This window comes from Arvicola amphibius, chromosome 10, assembly GCF_903992535.2.
Source record: "Arvicola amphibius chromosome 10, mArvAmp1.2, whole genome shotgun sequence".
In the NCBI taxonomy this organism is placed as follows: Eukaryota; Metazoa; Chordata; class Mammalia; order Rodentia; family Cricetidae; genus Arvicola; species Arvicola amphibius.
In genome coordinates, this window is record NC_052056.1 from 67,779,228 (window position 1) to 67,805,845 (window position 26,618).

Sequence of the window (26,618 nt, forward strand, 5' to 3'; positions counted from 1 at the left end):
ACTAGAGGAACCCCAGTAAGATGGACTCAGGAGTAAGGGCCTGACAAGTGCAGCCTTTACCAAGCATGAGACAAGGGAGCTTCATCCTGCTGGGACCTGTGCTCTTCCTGATCGGCTAAGGAAACTAAGTGGAGCGGGAGAAGTGACCGGTGTCGGTCAACAGAACCATTAGTGCCAGCAGCATGGACACCAGAACCTGAGACTGTTGACTTGCAGGCCAGAGTTTCTTACCCAAACTTGACTACTACAGACGTTTGTATGCCGTTAGACATGCTTCATATTTTAGAGAGCCTCAAACTAAAATCTTCTCATGGCAAGAGACCACTGAAGAGCTCAATCTTGCATATGCTGTATCCTTTATTTAGTGACAAGGAATCAGAGATCGCATATTGGGACACTAGCTTCCTTTATCATTTATTCACCAAACAGATAGTTGTCCATCTCCAAACCCTCTTGCTTTTTCCCGTTGGGTCCATCACATGCACCGGAGAAGTCTCTTTTTCTAACTGGGCTATTTTTTTTTATCATTAAGAAGCACATAAAACAGCATGGTCAAATAAGGAGCGGGCTGCATGTCTTTAAGGCAGCGGCTAGGAGGCTTTGCTCTGCTTCCTTTCATCTAGAGCAGCCAACATCACCCCAATAAAGTTCCGTCTAACCCCAAATAATCAAATACCGCACCCAGACATCTAAAGGAGAGGCCACTTTACAAAGCCACATTTTACAAGGTCATCCAGCTCTCATTGGAAGAGTAACAAGTGGCAAGGTTCAGGAGGCCAAAACATGAGCTGATGTTGAACACAGTCTCTGCGTCCTTACCCTGTGCCGCAGAGGGACCGGAGTCACTCCTGAAAATCCCTGCTCACTTTCCACTGCTTTAGGAAGGTGTGGCACGAAATGACTTAAGTAATATCCATTAAGAATGCCCAGTTTCTTGGCAGGATGGTGAGTAAGTAAATGCAAAGGGGCCAGACCTGTTCCCTGTTGTTATTCTTGCTGTCTTGTCTTGTTTTTAACATACAGAAAAGAACTGTATATCTTTTCTAAACACAAAGACTAAGTTCAATAGACAAAAGAGGCAACAATGAAACTCATAGAGCTGCAGGAAGGATACTTCTGGTGGCACCAGGGGGCCCCCAGTGAGATGGAGAGTCACAGGCAAGAAGGGCTCTAGAAGAGTTCCCCAGGAGGCATGGGCACCCCACACCCAAGTGTGAATGCCATGCACACCTAGAGGTCTTCCTCTACCCTGGAGAGGTCCCTGTGACCCTGCCAACCAGAAATGACACACACAGTTGTTGGTATCGATTAGCTTTGTTTTATGCTGCATTCCCAGCCCTCCATCAATGTGGTTCTTGTATTCTAGTTACTAGGACACACAATTGTTCTTGCAATAGCAAAGCTGAGAACACTGATTTTCGTCTCTGTTGTTATGTATGAACAAGCCGTCAGTTCTCAAAAAATACGGGCAAGATGAATAGGGACTGTTTGAAAAGCAGACTGAACCATTAGCACCCCTCGAAACCTGCTTTTCTTCCTGATGAACTACAGAGAGGACAGAAGAGGAGACCATAGACATGTGCAGGTACCTTATGTCTCCCCCAGCTTCTAGGTACTGATGTCCAGCTCAGCAAGGACATGGCTTACAAGTACGACTCTTTTTCTTTCCTTCCTTCCTTCACTCCTTTTTTTTCCCTCTGAGACAGGGTTTCTCTGTGTAGTCCTAGCTATCCTGTAACTCACTTTGTAGACTAGGCTGGCCCTGAACTCACATAGATCTGCCTGCCTCTGCCTCCCAAGTACTGGGATTAAAGGTGTGAAGGTGTGCACCACCAAGTCCAGCCACACAGCTCTTCTCCTTTCATCTCTTTTTTCATATATATATATATATATATATTATATATATATATATCATAATTATTTATTATTTTGGGGGGTATTTCACATCAGACACACCAATCCCAGACTTAAACCCAGGGTTGTGCATTCTACGCAAAGGTCCTACTGACTGAGCTACATCTCTGTCCTTCCAGGAAAAGCTCCAAACTGTCATTTGAGTCACTAGGTGATTCACGTCTCTTTCCTTTCTTAGTAAGCACCACCATCCATTAACTAACATTCGCTCTTTCATGTATCTAGGCTGAATCCTTCCTTTCAGTCACTCCCTGTCTCCAAGAATACTTGCTGTCTTTTTCATTTTCAATAACCTGATTATTTCCTCAGCTTCCAAACAGAAATAAGCTCACTGGGATTCCTGCTGTAGAATTAGTTCCCTGCTGCACAACACCCTTTCCCTCAAGAAGGGCTGTTTGTACAAGGTGCTGTCTGCCAGGACCTAGGAAGTCCATGGGAGAGACTTTTTTTCTCATTTATTCCTTGATTCTGAAGACAATCGAAGTGTAGTAAGTTTAGGTGCCTGCCAGATGCAGGGTAACGAAAATGCTCTCTGTCAGTAAGCACTCTCTCTTATAGCTCCTGGTGAAGGTTGTCTCTGAAGCCTAGCAGTCATCCTACGGGACTGACCTCTGGGCTAATATTCTAGGATAAGTGCACATTTTTCATCTTTTCTATTCATCCTTCGGTATTCAGTCCTTAACCATTTTCCTGAGGAGCCCTAACAGAGTGTCATGAACTTTGAAGACTATAAAGAACAGGAAATGACATTGTAAGTTTTATCCGGGGAGGACACATGAATGAGCCAGCTCTATGATTAAGGAAGTACAGGCGAAGGGAAGCAGAAGAGAATCTGATCAAAATACATTGTATGAAATCCTCAAAGATTTCATAAAAATTAATAATGAATGGGAAGGTAATGGAATTTTCTTGCTTTTTTCTGATAAAGCATATGCAGTCAAACATTCAGTAAATATATTTTAGCTACAGTATTATACTTAACATTTGATTTGGTTTTCTTGTTTTTGTTTTTGTTTTGGATATGGACTCTCCCTATGCTGCTCAGGCTAGTCTCATATTCATGAGTTCAAGTGATTCTCCTGTTTTATCCCCCCCCCCCCACCTAGTTATTATTACACACTTGTGCCTCGCAAACACCACACCCGGACTTACCTTCTTATTTTCTTAATGCCACAATGTAGCAAATCCTTGCACATATTTTAATATGAGCCCCAGTCAGAAATGCCTATTTTAGAGTAGACACTGATCTAGAAGTTTCTTCTCTGTCATTACAGTTTTATAGCCTTGCCCAGTCACCTTAACCTCTGAATTGGTTGTGTACCTATGAAAACACGCATTAAATGTTTGCCCCAGAAGCTTTGCCCATCAGAACACCTGGAGGGTGTGGAGAAGTATGGACCCTAACATTTTCCCCATCAGGTTCTGACTCTAGATCTGGAAAAATACCCAAGAATTTCCAGATCTTAACAAATTTTGAAGTACTCTTGATGCTGTTGTTTCTCAGACTGTGTTTTGAGAATTAAACCATGTATTGGGTCTATGTAGATCTGACTTTACTGTTGTGTTAAGGGTTAAACCCAGGTGGATCTGTGTGTTGAGCCACTGAAGCTCATGTTCCCAGTCACTCCACTGGGAGAGACCCACTCAATGACAACTGAGTAACAACATATAAATAGTTAAGTAAAATAGGTATGTTTTCTAGTGAGTTCTGTGAGACCTCAACATAAGAAAGATTACCTTGGTTTTCAAAAGAAGTCGTCAAACTTCTTCGGCAACAGTTTGGAAATAACAGAAACCAGAAAAACCTCTGTTATGATTTATGGCGTGAGTGACCCTGGCAAGTCCCAGGTGGGTGAGGGACGCGCCAAGCAGAGAGAGCATTGGTATAAGGAGTTTATTTCGTGGGTATTGGGAAGATATGGGAGGGTAGGGGTGTGGGGGGAAGGGAGAAAGAGAAATAAAGGGAGAGAGAGAGAGAGGGAGGGGGAGGGAGAGAGGGAGAGAGAGAGAGAGAGAGAGAGAGAGAGAGAGAGGAGAGGGAAGAAGGGAAGGGGGAGAGAGACTGAAAGCTGAACGCTTCCGAAGGTGGAGAGACAGAAACGGAAGAGAGTGGAGACCAGCTTGCCTCTATCTGGAGAGATTGGGAGTGGGTGGAGAGGTCTCTTAAAGGGACAGGGTACTGACAGGGAAGGCCAGCAAAATTATAACAACCTCAACCATGTATAACTTTAAGTAGGAATGGCCAAGTCCCATTTCACAGTATGCTAACATGTCAGAAATAACTCTTGATTTTAAAAAGGATAAATATATAGAAATTTCATACTTTTTTTTTCTTTCGTCAATAGTAACTACCGCTATTGAAATTAAATTAAAAAAAATCATAGTTTTGAAAGTGATCACATTTTAGCCACACATATGTTACCATTGAGCAGCAGGCCCACGAAAAGTACAGCTCTAACCACTTTGTGCTCAAAATTCACATCTCAGGATTGTCTGCCTTCTGTAAGTAATAACAGTGCCTTCCTCCTCCATCCTGAGAGACAATCTCAGGAATATTCTGTACTTTTCCTTTTTGAATTTTTTATTCATTTTACATACCAATCCCAGTTCCCCCTCCCCCCCCTCCTCACAGACCAAAATAGTCAGCAAGAGAGCTGAATTAACTGCAGTCAGCTGGCTGTTTGCATCCAGAGACTGGACTCTTCAGATTACTTCTCACAACAGCCAGAGAGGTCTAGGAGCTCTCAGAAAGCGGGGCTTACCCCCAGAGCTCATGTTTATCAGACATGTCCCCAGGGTCACTTAAAGCTTAGTTATCTCAGAAAGGTGTGCTGGGCACTAGGGCATTTCCGAAGTTCCCATAATCCTCTAAGAGTTTTCCAAGTTTCTCTGGTTGAAACTCTGCCTCTTGGCTGAGGGAAAGCCTGTATTCTTTCTTTTCAAGTTGGCTTGCTAGGATGTCAACCTGCTGAGATTCTGAGACCAAGCAAGGTCACAATCAGCTCTTCTGTGTCCGCTGAAATCCCCGTCTGTTTATCTGTCCTTTTCAACTTCGGCATTGTGACTGCCGGCACACTGAGCACAGTGTCTTAAGTAACTTTACTGGGGTTACACCAGAGACAGGTGTTAAGGAAACTATTCCCCTGGGGCGATCATTTCGAACTCTCCCTCAGCAAAAGGAGAGGGAGGGATAGAAGGGAAAGGGTTTCTTTTCAGATTAAAGCAGGGACTGCAAACACCTTCCCCCGGGCAATACATTCTCTGCCAGTGTGGGCTGCAGTTTACCCAAACACCAAAGCAAAAAGCAAACAGCCTCTTTTGTAAGGGAAGAGCTGTCAGCTGTCAAGTGATATTTGTGAATTTCTAGAGAAGAAAGAAAGAAAAGAAAACCCTTGCCCTTATTTTATTAAGCAGCCTGTTTGTTCAAGGTTGAAATGCATATGTGTGTTTAAGGTAAAGTCTCTCAGTTGGCACTCTGGAACAAAGTGATGTCTTCCTATTGGCTAGGCCATACAAAGAAGAAAATAGAAAAACAATCTGCTGTCGGGGACATCTAAACTCAGTCTACACTAAGTGTAGAGTGAGCTTCCCCATACGTAGAATAGGTAATTACACGCGGATTCCGTAGGAATCGCTAGAGCATTAATTGTTTGGTGGAATGTTTCCTTGCTCCCATGTTTTAACTGTATGCATAGAGTGAACACACGGAGCTCAACAGCTGAGGGGATTGCCACGGCTTCTGCAGGAAAGGTTATGAAGTGCTGGAGGAAAAGGAGAAAATGATGTAGCCATTCCCATGCCCAGGACAAATTCTAGCCCCTGCGCACACTGTTTTTCCACCATGTCTTTGGCACACTGTCCCCATCACAATTTGCCCACACATGGACTAGCTGTTCCGGTCCCCAAGAGGACTTACTTCTCCTCAGCCACAATAGATATCTCAGCCCTGTGAATCCTTCCAGTAACATGACTAAATGAAAAGGTGTCAGTAAAGGAGGCCTTTCTGCATGGTGTGCAATCAATGGACAGTAAAGGAGGCCTTTCTGCATGGTGTGCAATCAATGGACACTTCTTCTACAGATATTTGCATTTTTTCACAGAAGATGCTGTAACACCAACATTATCTCCAGCTTGTAAACCTCCTCACAGGTAATGAGTATGCATAAATGGGCAGCAATATCAATAACAGAAAAATTCATCGAAACAAGCCCATTGTATATACAGTTTTATCTAATAATTATGCATTTAAGTATCTATAAGAGAATATCCATATCTAAATATATTTCTAAAAATTTTTACCAATAGAAAAGTTAAAGTATGGTAAATCTGAACAATCTATATTATAAGAATTAAGTATTTTTTGTGAAGATTAGCAAATAAGTTCTATGATAGACATACAAAAGAACATTTTATAAAACTTATTTATTACATTTCTGCCAGGGAAGCAGGAGAACATTTTATCTGGAACCACCAGTGGACCACACCTACAGGAATCCCAGAAGAATTTCCAACCAGGCAACATACAGCCACCACACTCTCCTAAGAACCAGAGAGTGAACAGAAATCAAGGGAGAAAACACCCATCCAACAAAGACAAGACCAGATATCCCAAGAATTACAATCTTCCCAACCCCAGATGCCTAGACACTAGCATGCGATCAACAACAGGACAGTATATCTCCACCTGAGCTGATCAACCCAACACAGTGGGGCCTAAGGATTGCAACAGCGCTGAAGCATGAGGAAAAGACCTTAAAATAGCCTTTATGCATATGATAAAGGTCCTTAAAGATTAAAGAAATAAACCCCATAAAGAAATCAATGACAGAACTAATGGGAGATCACCAACTCCAGTTGGAATGGGACTGATGGAACATGAGACCAAACCAGACTCTCTGAATGTGGCCGACGGTAGAGGCTGACTGAGAAGCCAAGGACAATGGCGCTGGGCTTTCATTCTTCTGCATGGATAGGCTTTGTGGAAGCCTTCTCAGCTTGGTTGATCACCTTCCTGGACCTGGGGGGAGTTGGGAGGACCTTGGTCTTAACATAGAGTAGGGAACCCCGATGGCTCCTTGGCCTGAAGAGGGAGAGAGGGGGAGTATGGGTGGAGGGGAGGGGAGGGAAGGGGGAGGAAAAGGGGAGGAGATGGAAATTTTTAAATATAAAAAAGTAAACCAAAAAAAGAGAAATCAATGACAGCACAAACAGTGGAAGGAAAGGAAGAAAACTGATCAAATCTGAAAGTGCAAATAAAATTAATAAAAAAAACCTCAAACTGAAGGAAATCTGGAAATGAAAAAAATCAAGGAACCTGAATTTCAGAGGCAAGCTTCACCAACAGAATACAAGAGGTGGAAGAGAGAATCTCAGGCATTAAAAAATTATAGAAAAAAAATGGATACTTTGATCAAAGAGAATGCTCAATCTAAAAAAAATTCTGAGACAAAACATCCAGGACATCTGAGGTAGTTTGAGAAAAAAAAAAATCTAAGAATAATAGAAATAGAAGAAGAAACACAGGTCAAAGGTACAGAAAACATTTTTTTATTGTTTCTATTGGGCTTTACATTTTTTTCTAGTCCCCTCCCTTCCTCCCCTCTCCCCTTCTACTTCTCCGATAAAAAATATTTTTTTTTCAAAAAAAAATCACAGAAAAAAATTTCCCTAACCTAAGGAAGGAGATGTCTATCAAGGTACACGAAGCATACAGAATATCAAACAAACTGGACAGGGAAATAAATTCCCCTTGTCAAGTAATATTCAAATCACTAAACATTAAACAAAGAAAGAATTTTAAAATCTGCAAGGGAAAAAGACCAAATAATATATAAAGGCAGAATTATTACAATAGCCCTGAATTCTCAGTGGAGATTCTAAACGCCAGAAGGGCTTGCATAGATATTCTACAGCCTTTCGGAGACCACAGATGTCAGCCCAGACAACTAGACCCAGCAAAACTTTCAATCACAATAGATGGAGAAAATAAGACATTACATGAGAAAACCAAATTTAAGCAATATCTGTCTACAAATTCAGTCCTCCAGATTAGTAGGGAAGACCAACATTAAGAGATTAACTACACCCATGAAAACATAAGGAATAAATAATCTCAAACCAGCAAATTTAAAAAGGGAACACACACACACCAAAAACAAATAACAAAGTTACAGTAATCAACAAACACTGTTCATTGAAAACTCACTTTCAACACCAACAGTCTCAATTCCCCAATAAAAAGACACAGACTTATGGATCAAATATGAAAACAGGATCCATCATCTGTTGCAATCAAGTAGCACATCTTAACATCACATATCAGCATCACCTTAGATAAAAAATTAGAAAAATATGCTTCAAATGAATGGACCTAAGAAGCAAGCTGATGAAGTCATTTTAGTATCTGACAAAACAGACTCCAAACCAAAACTAATCAGAGAGATGGGGAAGGGAGCTAAATAATCAAAGGAAAATCTACCAAGAGGATATCAATTCTTAACATATGTGTGCCAAACAAAAGGGCACCCAAGTTCATAAAAGAAGTGCTAGTGCAGTTTAAATCACATATTGTCCTTCAAACACCGATAGTAGGTAACTTCAATACCCTACTCTTACCAACAGACAGGTCACCCAGACAAAAGCTAAACAGAAGAATTATGGAGCTATATAGACTATATATTTATATACATTATATATTACATACATTATAAACTAAATGGACCTAACAGCTATTTACAGAACATTGCACCAAACATAAAAGAATGTACCTCCTGGTACATCACCTCCTGGAACTTATTCCAAAATTGAGCACATACTCAGACAGGAACCTACTCTTAAGAGCAGGCTTCATGCCCAGCATGAAGGCAAACAAGAAGTGAATTCAATGGTATCATTGGAGCTACCTTGTCTCATAATGCCATGTCAGGACTTTTCCTTCTTATTTTGTAAAAAATTTATCTTATTATAATTTTACATATATATATACATATATACACATATACACATACATATATACACATATATACATACATATACACATATACATACATATATACACATATATACATACATATATATACACATATATACATAATATATATATATATATATATATATATATATATATATATACACTTTTCTTTTTTCACCCTACAGGTCCATTTCACTCATATTATAGCTCCTGTTTAGTGTTTTTATGGTATACCTGTGTGTGTGAAAAAGTGGGTCTTTGTTTCTTGCTGTGTGAGGGTGGTATACACCTTTAATCCCTGTACTATTATTTGTGACATAATCCAAAATTACTTGTTTTTTTTTTTTTAACTAAAGAAGAGTAGGAGAAAATTGCAATCTTCATGTGTATTATAATTGTCTAGGGACATACATACTTTTGAGAGTTATAAAGTTTTTTAAAATTGATTATTATCTAATTAGGTAAATTTATTAGTGTTATTCTCAAAGCATTACATATTTACTGTATTTAAAGAGCTTATATACAAAACAGACAAATGATGATAAAAATAAGTTTTTGACTCTAGGTTTATATGTGAGGAACTTGGAATGAAGCAAATCACCATAATTCTCCTGGGTAAAGATGTGTGTTAGTAGACTTTTCTATGCAAATGAGAAAAGACATGTTTGTGAATGCATAGGGCCTCTTTACAGTTCTGAAGAAGCAGCTCCAACACCATTTTTCCTAATGGTACAATCCCATGATGCAATTTAGCATGAAAGGTAAATTGTGTGGAACTTCATTGTTAAAGGAGGGCCACTTGTCCTTCCCAGCCGCTTGGCTAGCTTAGACCCAAAATAATCACACAGAAACTGTATTAATTAAATCTCTGCTTGGCCCATTAGCTCTAGCTTCTTAATAGCTAACTCTTACATATTAACTTAACCCATCTCCATTAATCTGTGTATCACCACGTGGCAGTAGCTTATCAGCTAAAGTTTCAGAATGTCTATCTCTGGTGGCAGCCCCATGGCTCTCCTAACTCCACCTTCCTCCTCCCATGCTATAGGCTATGCCAGTTTTCTTTATTCATTAACCAATCAAATCAACACATAGACAGAAGGTCCTTCCTACACCACTTTATCACATACATAAAGTATTCACTGACCATTTTCTAATGCTTTTAACCAAATCTACATATACTGAATTCAACGAGTTTCCTAAAAGGCCAGACAAGGGTGTAGATGAGAAAGGGGAAAGGCATGAAGCAAAAGATGGTGATGCTTTGAAAATGGCTCTAGAGGCCTCATGGGAGCCAAGATTGAAAAAGAAGAGAAGAGAACTAATGATCCCTTTTTTTAGAGTAAGTTCTACCCATTGGCTCCAGGCTTAGCTGTGATAATGCACAACTCCAGAACCTGGGGACAAGGGTGCACAGGAAATGACAAATGAATTCACCCCAGAGATTTATGGAGTCAGGAGAGGGCATATACTAACTCCTGGATCTGATCTAAGTTAGCCAAAGCAATTTCTATGAACAACTTCTAAATGGTTTGCTTCCCCGCAGAGGGTATGTAGTTAATACATATATAAATCTTAAAATTTAGCAGATGATGATGGCATGACATTATATATGCCAGAAACTGCTATGACTTTATTCTCTAAAACTAGAATATCAATGCAGTTAAAAGTGCATTGCATGTGGGTGCATTCATGTATGCATGTGTACCTGCAAGTTGGGACAGAGGAAAGGAAGAAATTAAGAGTATTAATAAATTCAGATCAATTCAAGACTGCACATGAGAATTGAACTTGTCTTTCTGTTCTGCTTCAAAAACACAGGCACTGTTTACTTTGAAAAGAGCCATTCTGGTAACTGAAGGGTAATTTAGCAAAGCTCAGTGAGAACTGTAGTTTTCCCCCAAACTGATAAGCATCTTATTTAATAAATAGCCCATAATTCTTCTCTTGAGTTCACTGCTTGGGCAGTTGAAAGTCAAACTTCAACACTCAGTAGTCAATATAACAGGAGACAGAAAAACAGAAAAAATTTAGTTCTCTCAAGTTGCAAAGCCAATTGGATCCAATTGCTCTTTATAGAACTTTCCACACAACAGAAGCAGAGCGTGCAGACATGTACTTCAGTAGTATACTCCCCAACACTAATAGGTCAAAATTGAAGTTCCAAAAGAGGGTGAATATATTTAAAACCAAACAGAAACTGGAAAAAAAACCACATTGGGTACATCAGTATTTATTGGATGCAGCTAAGGCAATGTCTAGGGGGAAATTTATTATTGTAAATGCTAACTTCTCCAGGAGAAAAAGATAATAATCAACTCACAAATATAAACTTGTACGTGAGAAAGCTAGGATATTAGAGCTTTGATAGGGTGGTGACTGTGAGGAAGGAAAGGAGAAGCGGGGAAGGAGGAAGAGCAAACAGAAAAGAGCAAGAAAATGAGAAAAAGGAGGAGGAAGATGAGAATGAGGACGAGGGAAGGGGGAATGGTAAAGGAGGAGAAAAATTCTGAGAAAAACGGGGGAAGGAAAGGAGGGGTGTAAACTAAAACCAAACACACAGAAGTCAGGAGAACAACCCAGAAACAAATGAGGTTGGACAAAGAAAAACATTAGGAAAAAGTTAAAGTAAAATGTGAGGTGTTTTGTTGAAAGGTAATCCAAATCGGCAAGTCTCTGTTACTGAAAGTTTCCAACATAATAAATAAAAGTATAATTATCTTTTTGGTATTAAGAGAACACAAAGGAAATATTCCAAACAATTCTGTATGCATGGGTTTAGCAACTATGATTCAATTTATCATGTTCTCAAAAACTACATTTTGTCCAGACTCGCCCAAGATAAAATAATAGCAGCAGTGCAATAAAGACGTTCAGTTTCTTGCTTCTGGAAAAAACTTATCAGACCTAGATGGTTTCATTGGTAAATTCTACCAAATGTGTAAAAGGGAATATTATTCCATAAAGCTTTTCAATGTCAATCAATGTCTTGCTGGGAATAGAACCCTGGTCCCCTGGAAGCGCATCCAATGGCCAAGTGATCTCTCCATCTCTCAACACTGCAGGTTTTAATGCTCAAATTTTGCTTATATATACTCATTAGTTGAATTTTTCAGCCTGACCTCTTCATACTTCAGAGTTCCTTCAAGCTATGCTTTGGTGACATCAGTTTTGGAAATGTGGGATCATGTTGCCCCTTATAATCAAGTTTACTCATATTTCAAAGTCTAATTACAAATCACTCTTCTGTAACATATTGCTTGTCTTTCTCAATCTTAATAAATCAATACTTTGTCCTGTTTCTATAAGAATACCAACACATCTGAGCAGATTTCATAGGCAACTTTATATCCATTTGCTTTTAATGCTAGCTGTTTCACGGTCTTCTTGGTGGGGGAGAACCAATGACTTCCTCATCTGCACCATAAGAAACATGCCATATGTAGTAGCTAAATTATAAGACTGTTTGGACTTGTATACAGGATGGAAATATTATATATGTTTGGGCCATATAAGTAGGGTACTATGATAGGTCCTAGGACAGGTGCTATGGCCTATTCTACCAAACACACACATGCACGCATGCACACACACACACACACACACACACACACACACACATACACACACACATACACAGTACAAGTCTGTTGATATGTACAGCTGAAGACTTCTTAAGTGTATCTGGGATGAATCAGTAAGGATTTATAAAAACAGAGAATTTTAGGTAATTACCACACAGTTTCCTTAAAGAAAACTCTGATTAACGTGAAGTATAGAGGAAAAATAAGTGCAAAATAGTTACTTGGCCGACATCTGTCACTAAGGAGAATGATTAACTGTTATTATTTAATACACATTTTGAACATATTAGAGACATGCGTACACAGATCCAAAGCAAGGCAAGATAGAAAAATAAAGTAATATATAAAACAATAGAATCAAGAATCATTAAGGCACTTGAAAAAGCAGATTAAAATATGAATTTCTTTTGAGATATTTACTCACCCTCACTCTTAACCCAATAGAACTAATTTTCAGAGGCATAAAACACATTCTAATTTTTAAAAAGATACACAGCATCTACAATTTGATACAATGTAATATAACATCCATACATTAACTTTCTTTGTTAATAACCAGACCAAACATCATGATTCTATTTCTTGGCTATATGAAAAATCAGAAAAGAATAGAATGAATTTCTCAATTTCTGCCCTTAGCAATCTGACATGTCTTTTCATGCCCATTATAGAGTTGCATTTCTTATACAGTGAGAAAAGAATTGGCTGAGTTCCCAACTTATTAAAATACTATATTGATGGGGAAAGCAATTTATGTGTAGACTTTACAAAGTATTTAGCAGTTGACTGATAATGGAAATGTGAAAGACTGCTACTTCACAGGTGAGACAAGCCTCACACAGTAGCACAGCTGTTGAGAAGGACCGGGCATCTCAGAGACACCCTAGTTCCTAATTCACAGAGCACAGCACTGCGGCAGCATCCTGTGCAAAGCCGCTGTTTCGCCATGCCTGCTGCTGAGGCCTGTTGTAATTTGGCCCTGTGTGTGTATCTGCCAATCATCTTTAACTATGTGTGTACAGAGATAACGATAAGAAGGTATTAGAATAGTGCTAGTATAAGATAGAAGCTGACAATTCATATTAAATTAGAATTTACGACAATTGTAAAATCTTTTGGATTGAAAACAGGGTATCCACAGAAAGGTAAGCTTGTTTATTTGTTGAAATTCATTTTTTCTCTTTTTCCCTGGAACATCAATACTGCTACCTCAAGGGCTTTCTTATTCATTTGTCCTCTCTGGCCAAACCCTATTGCCTTCTTTCTGAACCCCTACTCTGTGCTCTCGAGAACTCCAATGACAAAAACGTGGCCCCTGATCCCTGAAAAGACAGAGAAATAAACAGGTATAGTATTGTGTAAGACAGAACATACCGAACATTAGCATCACAGTTGCTTCAGAGGGATGGTATTTAATTCCAGGGGAGGGAGATAGCGACCCAGAAAGGAATCCAGGAGAAAGCAAAGAGGGCAGTGAGGAGCAGGTAAGCACTGGGCAGAAGGAGGGAAAATGTGGAAATGGTGTTTTGGAAGAGAATGTTTTCAACAGCAAAATGAAACAACAGGACAGCCTGGAACATCAGGAAACCAACTATGTCAGTGTGTAAATCAGAACGATCATAGGGACTGGGAACTTAAAAGCTTGCCATTTTAAACTTCCTAACTTTTGGTATTCCCATGTGGCCAGCAGTCAGACTAGAAAATCTTTTCAGCACAAGAACACACAACTTCTTTAAGATAGGCAAACCTCTGCTGGGAATAATCTGTTTTTTTTCCTTCTCATTAGCATAGGTATTAGTATTTTGATCTGGATCAAAACTAAAAGTAATATTCCTGACCTAGCCAGAGATGGAAGTCACTGGCATGGTTTGGCCATTAGCTAGCTAGGTCACAGATCTTACATCCTAACATGAGGACTGACACAGTGGCAAAGCCCAGACAATACAGCTTATTTGTCGCCTTTGTTCATTTCCTGAGTGCACGCACAGAAGTCACTTCTTCCTTCAACATTACAGTGAAGCCAAACGTGAAGAGCGGTTCCCACAGTGGCTAGATCTGGGCAGAATCAGCTCCAGTTTCTGCTTCTCTAGGAGGCTGAAAACCCTGGTGACATCATCCTCTCTAATTTGGGTTTAACATGAAGAACAACTCAGAAAACAACCAAACAAATGAAAAGAAAAACCAGCTGATCATTTCCCAGTTCACTAGGTTGGCTCTCTTCCCAACCTTCTGATCTGCTCAGAACCATTTCCTTCTGATTTGCCCATAGCCTGGCCCACAAACTGAAGAGGAAGCTCAGGGTACTCACCCACATGGGGTCAGTGAGGTCTGAATCTTGCATGCGGATACAATCCATGCTAATCTCAATCTTGTTTGTTGCACCATTTTCTGATGGTTCTTCCACAAAGTTCAAGTCGATGGGCTGTACTGAGCATATGGGCCTAGCACAAAGAGGGAAGAAGGTGTGCATCACAAATTGGGAGACGCTACAAGGCACTTGACTACTTAACTAGTAATACTGAATATGCTCTGTCTCGATGCTGGCAGGTCCCTTGCTTAGAAATCGAAAACCCCAGGTTCGCATCTGGACTCAACCATTTCCCATGTGAAGAATCGGAGGAGGGGCAAACTAAATCCTACTTGGCAAGTCGGAGGCATGATCTCTGCTTCTCTGCTGACTGACATGCAGGCCACCATGGACAGATTAGTGACAGAGCTATGTGTAGGTCCTGGAATGTCAGCAGTGTGCGGGAAGCACTCTGGTGTCCCCCTTCATCTTCAGAGTACCTTAACTAAAACCTGGTATCCATCGAAACAGTAAGAACCATTTTCCACAGGAAGGTTTAAATGACTCCTGCAATGGAGTGCTTCACCATTGGGGACATTTCTTCAAGGAAAAAGAACAGGCTTTGAGTGTCAGACACCGACACTGGGGATGATGTTTTGGATTGTTCTGGGGAAAACATTTAGAATGTCTGCAGTGAGCTACTTGAAGACAATGATCTTCTTTTGGTATTGGAAACTAGGGGAAAAAAAACTAATTTATTTTCAATGCAAATATATTATCAAAGGCCTTACGTTTATAAAAGTATAACTTTTACTAACTGGTTTTTCAAAAAAAATATTCTGTAGTAAATGATATTTCATTTGTGTTTACTTATTCTTAAAAAGTTCAGGTACACTTCTTGATTAGATGATACTTACTGTTCCAGAAAATCCCAAATATGCTGGAACACTTCCGGGCTGAACAACTCACTTGTTTGGGAGCTCTGTGACATGGCGGATCGGTAATAACTTTCTTTCCAAGAGAAATGAGCTGGGGTTTCTACGAAACTTAAAAGGACAAAGAAAATGAAGCTAAGATTATAGTTTCTGTATTCACGACACTGGCTAATGAAATCAAACTCTAAACGATCTGCAAAACACCAATGAGTCTCTACAGTCAGACGGGCGTGTGTAGCCCCGTTGCTGCATTGCACAATGGGTGCATCATTCGAAAGCAGCACGAACTACGCTCTGCATGAAATCAAGGCAGAACTCCCAATGCGAGACAATCAAGTCTCCTTTATCAAATTCATCTCTCTTAATTAATGGCATTGTTACCCTATGCTATACTTACACTTCCCAACAGAGTGTAGATTTCAAAAAGAAAACAAACACCCCTTCATTAAATCTGTCGGCAAGTCTGGCCTATCATTAAGCCTGTTTTATAAGTGCCTCAAATGGTTATCTGCACTTTCTGCCTCCAGCAGGCAAGAGGGAGAATTGAAAAACAGAAGTGATTTCAGAGAACCTAAGTTTCACCCTCAGATTAATAACTTCTCTTGTAGCTACAATTTTAGCGTCACACTCTCGGACAATAAGTATAAGCTCTTGGACCTAAGGCTTTATTTTTTTAAATCACTAGTTGTTTACCAGGGTGTGTGCGGAGGTGTCGCTTAATTGGAGTTAGAATTCACAGGTTAACTAAGGGATAAACAAACACCAGGGTACTGTGCGGGTACTGTGCCAATGAATGCCACTTCAATTTGTTCATTTTGCTGCTAGGTCCTCAAGTATGCCTATTTTTTTAAAATTCAACTCTCATCGCTATTTATCTAGGGTGAAACTCCAGCTTTCACAGTTGATGTATTCTCCATGTCTGAATACTATCTGCCTAGATAATCTGAGTAGTGATTTGCTATAATGATCAGGAGGCTAATTTTACCTCAGAATGAAATCAGTTAGCTCTTAAATCATTGCTCTCCCTATAAAAATTAATTAAATTAATAGTGTACAAGAACAGTAAATCCTCTTCCCTTTCAAACATTTATTCTATATTCTCTTTACATAGTAGGAGGTTGCAGTACTGCAGTTATTAATAAGTGATACTAACCTAACTCATCAGTACATTGATCAGGTTAAATATATAAAATAATGAAGAAAATATGCCTTGTTCACCAAGAAGCATATGAGTATTGAAAATAAAAAAAGTGAGTGTGACTGTCTCATTCCTCTGGAGGGTCACGGTGGAGGCAAGAGCAAAACAAATCCATAATAAACATGGTGAGTATAAAAGTCTCTATTAAATCATGATATATAATTTCTGAAGAACCAAGGGAAGAGCCAAGTGGCTGAGGGAGAAAAAGCCAGCGTAATGAGCGCTGATGTGCAGAGTAGGCAGAAGAGCAGGAGGCCAATCAGGTGTCTGTCTCTTCCACTTGGGGCTACAGTAAAAGATGAAGTGCTAAGATGGATAATAACTTGGTGCATGTGAAACAATTTGATGTAACCCTGTGTTAAGGCTGTGTACAATGCTGGACACAGAATGTGGAGCTATGCAGTGTTTGAGGATATGGAATTTACATGTGCGTTTAAAGAAGCGCGGGCTCTAGAACTTACAGTGAAGGTCCTTTAGCCAGCTATTCTTTCAAGGTTTCCTTTTCATTTTAAACATGTGTACGTTCCTGTGTCTGTGTGGATATATGTACATGAGTGCAGGTATCAGGGGATGCAGAAAAGGAACTGGATCTCTTAGAGAGGGAGTTACAGGTTGTGAGCTACCGGGCGTGTTTACTGGGAACCAAACCTTGCAAGGTCCGTACACACTCTTGTCCATGGAGCCGTTTCAGCATTACCTTTTAAGCCATTTTAAATGGATTTCTTGTCTCAAGATAATTATAGATTCATAAATGATTATAATAAATACTATAGAGAGATCTTAAGTATCCTTTATACAGTTTTGCCTAATGGAAGTATCTTACAAAAAAAAAAAAAAACCCATCATCTACTGACATAGCCAGGACATGACTTTAATGAGATTTACAGATCTTTCCCAAAAATTCTTAGTGTCACTTACATTTGTGTGTGTGTGTTGTATGTGTGTGTGTGTGTGTGTGGTGTGTGTATATGTGGTGTATCTATTCAAGTTTACATGTTTATCACTGTTTAGGGCAATATACACTACCTCCACAAGGCTAAAGGATTTGAACCATGCAATGAATGCAATCAGAATATATATTTAGTGATCTGTCTGGATATTGCAGGGAGGAAGGACTTAAAGTGATTGTTTAGAAAGTTGTCATTAACGACGTAGATAAGAAAACTGGAAGAAAACAAAATATTTATGCAATTCAAACTCTAAAATGAACATAAATAATCACAGGAATAGTCATCTATATGTGAGACTGGATAGGTCAGGAGACAGATATGAGGGGGAAAACCATACATACATCCCAGGAGCAATTTCTTCCAGTGGTCAGTGTGTGCTTCATTTCTGTTAAACACCCCTGAAGTCGTAGTTAGGGCCCTTTAATTACATCAGAAACAAAGATACAAAGGAAACTTCCCCAACAGCCACACATGGACACTAATAAAGGATCTAAATTAAGAAAAACCACTCTGATATCATAAAATCATTTGGAATGTAGTTTGACTGCCTGTCCCCCACCATGCTCCTGTGGGCTTTTAAAAAGAACCTGGATATGAATGTCCTAAAATGGGGCTGTGGGCGTGGCGCGGTGCTCTCCCAGAGACCTTGAGTTTGGTGCCCAACACCACTGTCTGGTGGCTCACAGCTACTGACAACTCCAGTTCCTGTGAATTTGATGCTCTCTTCTGGGATCTTTGGGCACCTGCACACAGACGATATAGAGAGACAGACAGACAGACACACACACACACACACAGAGACCCTTTATAAAAATGTGACATACAGAACTTAAAAGGAGATCCAGTCCTCTAGTCCTTTGTAATTTGAGATGGGTAAGAGTGCTACTGTTCATCAGTAGCATATCACCTATCTCGTGCATATTCATTCATGAGCATTCCTTTAAATTATGCAATGCAGAAGCCAATGGGCTGGTACCAGCATCTTCTGACATACTCCTCCCTTCTGGTCAGTGGCTACAGTCTGTTTCTAAAGCATGCTGTCCTGTGCTTCACGTTGCTAAATAAACTTCCTCTCCAACTGGGTGGATTTTTCTTCCTCTCTAAGAATCTAAAAATTTAGAAATGCATACCAGGTAAAATATTGACCTCCTCATGGAGAGGAGGAAACGATAGGGGCAGGCAGGTGCAGGGGTGGTGCGGGGAGAAAAGAAGGAAGGTAGAGGAGGGGAGAAGAGTTCAAGGATATGTAGGACGTGTTCACATATCTCCTTTGCAAGCAGAGTTAGTTTCTTGCTCAGTGTGTCAGCATACAAACACCACAGGGTGGGGGACTGGAGAGGTCACCCGGGGCCACAGGGCATGAAGGGTGAAGGAAGCACCGCCCATCTTTTAATTCCTTGCCTGTGGGTGAATCTCAGTATCAGTTACTCACGCCACAATGGCTCCCTTCAAAGGTCTTTGTCAAAGCCGGCACGCCGGAACACTGGGAGTCTGAAGATGTATTTTTTTACAACTTTTTTTTTTTTTTTTTTTTTTTTTTTTTTTTTTTTTTTTTTTTAAGAACCATCCTTCACTCTTTATACTAATTCAGAAAGAACACTTTTTTTGTGTGTGTAGGAGTTACTGGAAAAATGGAAAACACACATCAATCAACAGTTGGCATCTTCTTTTGCTTTCTCATTGCCCCATCAAGCAGAACTTCTGCTCGATTTTGTTCATTTATTACATGGAAAGGCTGAACTAAAACACCAAACTAGAGAACAATCAGGCCAGCTCTGTTATGCTCTAACTTGGCTCTTTCCACACTGTCTTTAAAAATGCATTAGGACATGCGATGCTAAAACGTTCACACCTGAACCTACCTATGGCTTCTTAGCAGTGCCCACGCTTATCACCTGTCCAAGAGCATAAATATGGGGAATTAATTTTAATAATAAAGTCTCCCTGTTTCTGTTCAGAACATATAGAGATAAATGTATAAGCCTAGAAATTCACTTGATTCTACTCAAGTGTGCCTGATTAGCAAGGCAAGCGAGAAGTTTCTGGCTGCTGCTAGATTTCCTGTCTCAAAGAGCTCTTGATCTCAGTCCCCATGATAGAAAGGAAAGCAACTCTTCTGGAAGCCTCTCCAGCAGCTGGGATCACACTGGAACTCACATGGGCTGCGGAGATGTGTTCATGTCCATGCCCGAGTCTCAGCTATGAAGGATGGTTAGCATACCAAGTGCAACCTGTCTCATTAACATCACAGCACAGCTGAGGTCCCAATAGCAGGAATTGCCTCAAGATCCATCCTTGTGCTGCAGTGTTGGCTGTGGAGAACAGAAAATTCACTTCCCTGGGACTTTCCAAGCAATGGTTAATCACAGCGATTACTCTAACGTATTATTATGAAATACATTGAAAAGAAAGTTACACTAAAATGCAAAGGTGATAAATGCTGACAACTCATCTCCTCTTAATCATTTTGCTATCTAGCGTCCATCCAACTGAAAGCCATTTTAAAAAGAAATATAGTAGGATGGCTTAGGTAAAAATAAAATAATCAGTGAATTCAGTACCATCCCTCTGAAATAATGCACATGATATACTTGGTGATATGTTTCATAAGCAAGGGACTCAGCCATCTACAGAGATTCTAGCATGTGGGAAAGCAAGCAGAGGGGTTATCTAATAGATAGAGCATGTTGCATTTTTGAAAGTGGTTTTTTTTCATGCTATTAGTAGAGTGTTTTTAAGTTTTTCTTAATTTTTATCCATTTTCATAACACTTTGCGCACAAATTTCTAATTTCCTACTGGTCTGTGGCCATCTTAGCAGCAGAAAAGCCAACACGGGTCGGTCCTTTCAGCTTGTGCTCTGCCGCTCTGAGGACAGGCAGCAAAGCATTGCTATGGGTTAAGGCAATATCTCCAAATGGGGCCTGCTTTTCCAGTTATGCAGAGGCCCTCTAGCCTCAGAGAGGAGAAGCAGGTTATTCAAGTTCACTCAGGCAATAAATGATAAAGCTGAGACTTAAATACAAGATTGTGTTGCTTCAAAGTCATGCCTTATTAAATTGCAGATATAATATCTACTTTACATTCCCCATAAAACTTTGGAAGCATTGCATTTTAATATTTAGGAGACTTTTTAACGTTAAAAAATCTACCGAATCTATTTTGTCACAATAGGTATCCTTTGCCAATAGAATGGGCATGAGGTAACATTAAAAACTATGATCATAAATGAATTACGCCCCTATAACTGCCATCCAAGCTCTGTAGAAAAGATACGCCTGTCCCATCCTTTCTTACTTGTGAAATAAGTGTGTTTAGTAGGCACAGAGGATTCTGAGCTGAAGCTAGCCTACAAAGAAAACAACAACCCAAGCCTTTCAGAAAAATGGACCTAGAGATAAAGAATCTGCCAGGCCTGGAGTGGGTGGGAATTCCACCACCAGCCAAATCGTTTCTCTTTTGAAACAGTTGGGGGAAAGGTTTTAACTCCATTTTCATCCTGTACTTAAGCAAACCAAAGGTAACAGTCTTTGTAAGAGAGGACAGGGAGAATCTTGAGTTCGGGTCCCCTTCTCCCAGCCCAGAACCAATTAGATGTGTATTTTCTGGCCTTGTTTCATCCTCTACATAAAACTGGAACACTACATCAGGAAAACAGAATCAGTAATCTTTCTCTCTCCAGTTTGGTGAAATTGTAAATAAGTTTGCATTCTTTGTACCAATTTGCTTCCTGAATTCTTTGAAATACAGGGAAGTCATGGCTAGGAACTTGTAACAGCACCCGCAGGGGTGACTCACAAAGGCATTGAGAGAGGCTCTGATGTAGTTCAGCCTTGAGCAGTTGCACAGCCTTGGGATCAATCCTCCGCATCAGCTCAGAGGGAGGAAGGGTGGTGGGGAAGGGAGTCTACATATGGAGTGTGAGAAAACAGCCAACAACTTCCTTAGTGCTCAAGAGACCTTGATCACTCCAGTATTCGGGGAGTCTCTTCAACTCTCAGATTAAAGTCGATCCAAACTCTGAGAGTGACTTCTCCTTCTAATATCTATCTATTGGTTGATAGTATTTTACTAACTTTTCTAGGCCTCTGAAGCATTTTAGATCACATAATTCCTTTTACATTTTTAGGTCAGAAACCCTTAAAATCTTTGAGTTCCACTATTATGGTCATAATAATTAGCATCATTAGGAATACAAATATTAACTATGAATATCTAGCTTTAAGGAGGCCAAAGAACATCTTGAAGCCTTTTGGGCACATTGTCTTCTTTCTCATACCCACCACTCTCTAAAGGCCCCAAATGACTAGATTTACTCTTAGGACTGGGTAAAGCAAACCTCCTCACCATGATTTAGAAACTTTAAGTCAGGTCCATTAGCATATTTTCTTCCTTCGATGGCAGTTTTTCCTCTACCATCATGTTGAAAACAATCAATGTATTTCTTGTCTCTCCATTTGTGAAGGTTACTTATGATTGACACTTGGTTGGCTTAACAAACACATAGGGAATTAGTGGAAGACTTCTCCAAGGATATCTGGGCCAGTATGTCCACAGGCAATTTTCAAAAGGGTTAATCAATTCAATGGGTTAATCGTTTATATATTCATAATATAATTGCTTCATTGAAAGTTAATGAAAACTATAAGGTGGGCATAGTTGAAAGAAATAGGTTACCTTGATGTGTTCCTGGAGCAACATCTTGCTCTGGTCCTTTCTAAAGCCTTTTTTAATTCTCTGGGTGCGTGTGCGTGTGTGTGTATGTGTGTGTGCATTATACATTTGTTCATATGTGTACACATATGTGTGAAGTGATATCTACATGTGTCCACATATATATTGAGGCCCAAGGCTGATGCTGGCAATCTTCCCCAATAGTTCTTCACATTATGCTTTAATGCAGGCTCTCTATGAACCTGGATCACATAGATATGGCTAGTCTAGTCAGATTTGCCCCAGCCCCGCTAACTAAGTGCTGGATTTACAGGCAGGTTGCTGCTTTCAGTTGTAACATGAGTTCTGGGGTTCTATTAGTCCTTATGCCTACTACTGGTACAAGCAAGCAATTGCCTCCTGAGCTATCTCCTCAGTCCTATTAGTTATTTCTAGTTCCTGTAAACCAAGAGTAAACACTATCCCATCTCACATGCTCCGATGATCAGTATACAATGCCAAGTAGCTGCGGAGAAAATGGAAACTCCATGCTATCTAATAGAATTCTGATTCAAAAGATGGATACTCTGAGCCTTGGAGCCAAAACAAATCTTCCATCTCTTGTCCACGTCGGGTGTTTGTCACAACATCAAGAGGAGTAGTTAACACATCTTCTACTCCGATGCAAATCCACTCATCAGCTTTACTCTTAGGAAGAACTGCATCTGAAGCACATCCTACACCTCAGTTGATCTCAGTTTACCCTAATTTATGGAACATCATAATCAAAGGGGTTCTTCCAACAAAACACTGAAGGGATTAATATTAGGACGAATCTCCTCTATGCCCATTTCTCTACTATTCGGGCATTTCGCCAGTTAGTAACCTCCTTTCAGAAGACTCCCCTTTTCCTACCACAGTCTTTCTTAAGATTCCATGTCTATGCACCCCAAAAGCCAACTCAGAACCTGAATTATGACAAAGCACCTCTCACTTTCACATCTCGCTTTCACTTTCTGTCATAGCCAATTTTACTTTGAAGGCAGTGATGCTCTCTCTGTGTATAGCTCCCTTCTCTTACTACCCTGTTCCATTATAGCATCTTTCTGGTTTCTTTCCACTTGTTGCTATTCTCTGCCAAATTATGAGCCTACATGATGCTCAGTCTTCCCCAGCTCAGAGCCTGTACTCATTAACTTAGGCCCCTCTTTGCCCTCATTCCCTTCAGGGATCATTCTGTTTCACTGCCACTAAATCATTGTGGAGCCTTTGTTCCTTTGTGCTTAGAATCCTATCTTGTCATGGGGGAGAAGTTTTAATAGTATCTGGAGTTTGATTTCCGGAGATAAGAAACACCTTTTAGCCTCTGTTTTTTCTGCTTGTGCTTTCAGCATAGCACGAAAGCAAATACTAGTCAAGGGAAACATTGAGCAGTGGACCAGAAGCCGTGGTGCCAGTAGCTAGAGCCAAAACAGCAGCTAGCATCCCAATGCACCTGTTAGGGAGGTGCCCTGCAAGCACCCAGCAAGCCTTGTTTAATTTCACAATGGCCTTTGATGCAGATACCAACATTCTCAAATCTTACAGATAAGACTGCGCTCAAGGCCATGTGTGGATTCAGAGAATGGGGACAACATTTATAAGGCCATGGCGTCAGAGTCAATAGATTACCATTTTCAAGGCTAATCAAAGCCCCGGTTTTTTTTAACTGTACCAACTAGGAAAAATTGAGGTCTCTAGGCACAAGGAAGACCTCAAACCTAAGCTAAGAGGCTACTGACTCCTCTAGTAGGAGGTAGGAATCATCACCCTGTAAAGGTAAGGAGAATCATGGGAGTATTTGGGGGGAATGCCAATGCTAGTGTTTTGATCCCAATGATGTGGTATGGACCTGATCTGGTGCATAAGCCTGTCATGCAGGTTGAAGGCAAAAGGCCCCAAGTTCAAAGGCATCCTGAGCAATTAAACAACACCTTATCTGGAAATAAACAGTAGAAAAGGGACTAGGGCTATATTATCAATAGAGATCAATGCTGCAATGTCTTGTACCAATAGATAGATAGACAGACAGACAGACAGATAATGTGTGGCATAAGGCATAGAAATCTGCACCTTAAAGACAGAATGTATAAAAACTCAACACCTTGAGGATCCAGTTAAATTTCAGTCTGTCTAGAGTTCAGAACACTTTTATAAAAATTAAATTTTCCCTAAATATCCATCCTCAGGTAGGCAATGAGTCACAGGCATGTCCCTCTGGACAGCCCATTACAAGGGTTTCTGGAAACAGTAGGGATTGAACCCTGAGCCTTGAGCATGCTAAGGAATCAGAATACCACTTCCCTACATCCCAGCCCTCAGACACCATTTCAGTACTAAACAAAACAGCGAGGGCAATGATTACAATGCTGTAGAACACAAGTAGCCTGCTGAGCATTTTCTAAATACTTTTGGCTCTAAACTCATTTGGTCCTTTCAACACCCTATGATAACATTTTGCTAGTCGAATCTTCTCTTGAAAGGTGAGGAAACGAGGGTATGTACCGAGAATCAGCTTCCAGAGAAGGAGGCTTCGTGGGTCGAGACTGGAACAGGTTTAAACCTAGTGAGATGGCAGCACTGCCTGTGTCCCTAGGTCTCACACTATGCCTCGTCTCCCAGTCATGGACCACACAGAGCTCTGGACACAGGTTAAAGCTGTGCCTACTGTACAGCCCTGATGGTGGCTTTCAGAGGCTGGGGTCTGGGGCAAATCTTTGCCATCTGGGGTTCAAGTTCATCCTCAGAGAAAGGAGGTGGGTGACTCTGGATGAATTCTAAAATGCCCCGTTCCAAAGACTTTAGTGTTCATCTTACTGTGTTATTGATCCACTAGGACTGCATGGCTCCTGACAGAAACACACACACACACACACACACACACACACACACACACACACACACACACACAAACACTGCCCTGCTATTGTTGCTGCTACTTTTACCTGTCAATTCAAACTGTTCCTCTCTGAGTCATTTCCCCTTGTCAAGCAAATGTCCCGCGGACCAGTGGCCTAGAGAGAGGGTTGCTCCGTCTTCATGGAGTTCACTCGTTCTGACACCTGTCGGCTGAATTTAATCTGACTCTGCAGGACTTTCACCTGAGTCTACAGGAGCCCCACCCTTCTCCCTGGAGCTCAGCAGCCTCTGGCCACTCTTTTCCAAGCTTAGGCCCCAGGACACCCTGCCACCAATGCATCCCCAGTCCCCTCCCCTGCCTGTCCTTCTTACCTACTGCTTTTTTTTTTTGCCATGGTCCTACTCTAGGCTTAACTTCTCCTGCTTCCCTTAACCCTAATTTCTCAAACCTGGCAATGCATTAGAATACTTGGGATGTTTAAAATGCAAATGGCTGAACCTGACCCCTATCCGAGTAAGTCAACAGTTAGAGTACAACCTAGGATAAGGTGTTATTCAGAACTTTGGGGTTCTACAAGAAGGGCTAAGGTGTGGGATGGCTGAGAAACATCCTGGTCCAGCTCTCCTGATTTCCAGACCCTGGGAATCAGAAGACAATCACCCTGGCAGGTGGATCAACCTCACCTCAGGGAGAGAAGTCTGGGCATGTGAAGTAAACAAGTAGGGGCTTCTCTGAAGCAGCTTTAAGAAACAAAGTCGTAAATTGTATCTAAGGTCCAGCGCAGTACTCTCCTGTCCTGCGGTTTTCCTTCTTCATACCCCAGCCTCAGGCTGTTTACTGTGTACTGCCCCGAGTTCATCTCTAACCCTGGAGAGCAGCGACACTACCCTACTCCACTAGCTGATGAGGTGACCATGAGGGTCCCTGTCCCTCTTTAGGCTGCATTTAGCTGGCTACTGGATTACTAAAGAATTGCTGTTTTTTTCCCGTTCCATTATTCTGATACTTTAAGGCCTGCAGCTCATCGCCCTTCACAATTACAAAAGCAACTCCAGTTCTTTCTTATTCAGCTGACAACAGGGGATTCATCCAGTAAAGCAATTCATGGCACCTGCTGAAGAACACCTGGTATCCAGCACCTCGGCCTGCACAAGGCCCACTTCCTCGCTATACCCAGAGCTCTCGCTGCAGTTTTGGGAACAAAATCCGAATCACCACATAAAACCTCC

At 40.7% G+C, this 26,618-nt stretch overlaps 1 protein-coding gene across 5 annotated transcripts in view; it reads right to left on the minus strand.

The window, feature by feature from the left end:
* Tp63 (tumor protein p63) overlaps positions 1 to 26,618 on the minus strand; it is a 202,726-nt gene that overhangs the window by 110,344 nt on the left and 65,764 nt on the right. For all 5 annotated transcript variants that reach the window (XM_038345216.1, XM_038345215.1, XM_038345217.1 and 2 more), the window contains exons 2-3: positions 15,673 to 15,801; positions 14,777 to 14,909 (exon numbers count right to left, since the gene is read on the minus strand). In XM_038345216.1, the coding sequence (XP_038201144.1) occupies positions 14,777 to 14,909; positions 15,673 to 15,801 (262 nt within the window). The remainder of the gene's footprint in view (positions 1 to 14,776; positions 14,910 to 15,672; positions 15,802 to 26,618) is intronic.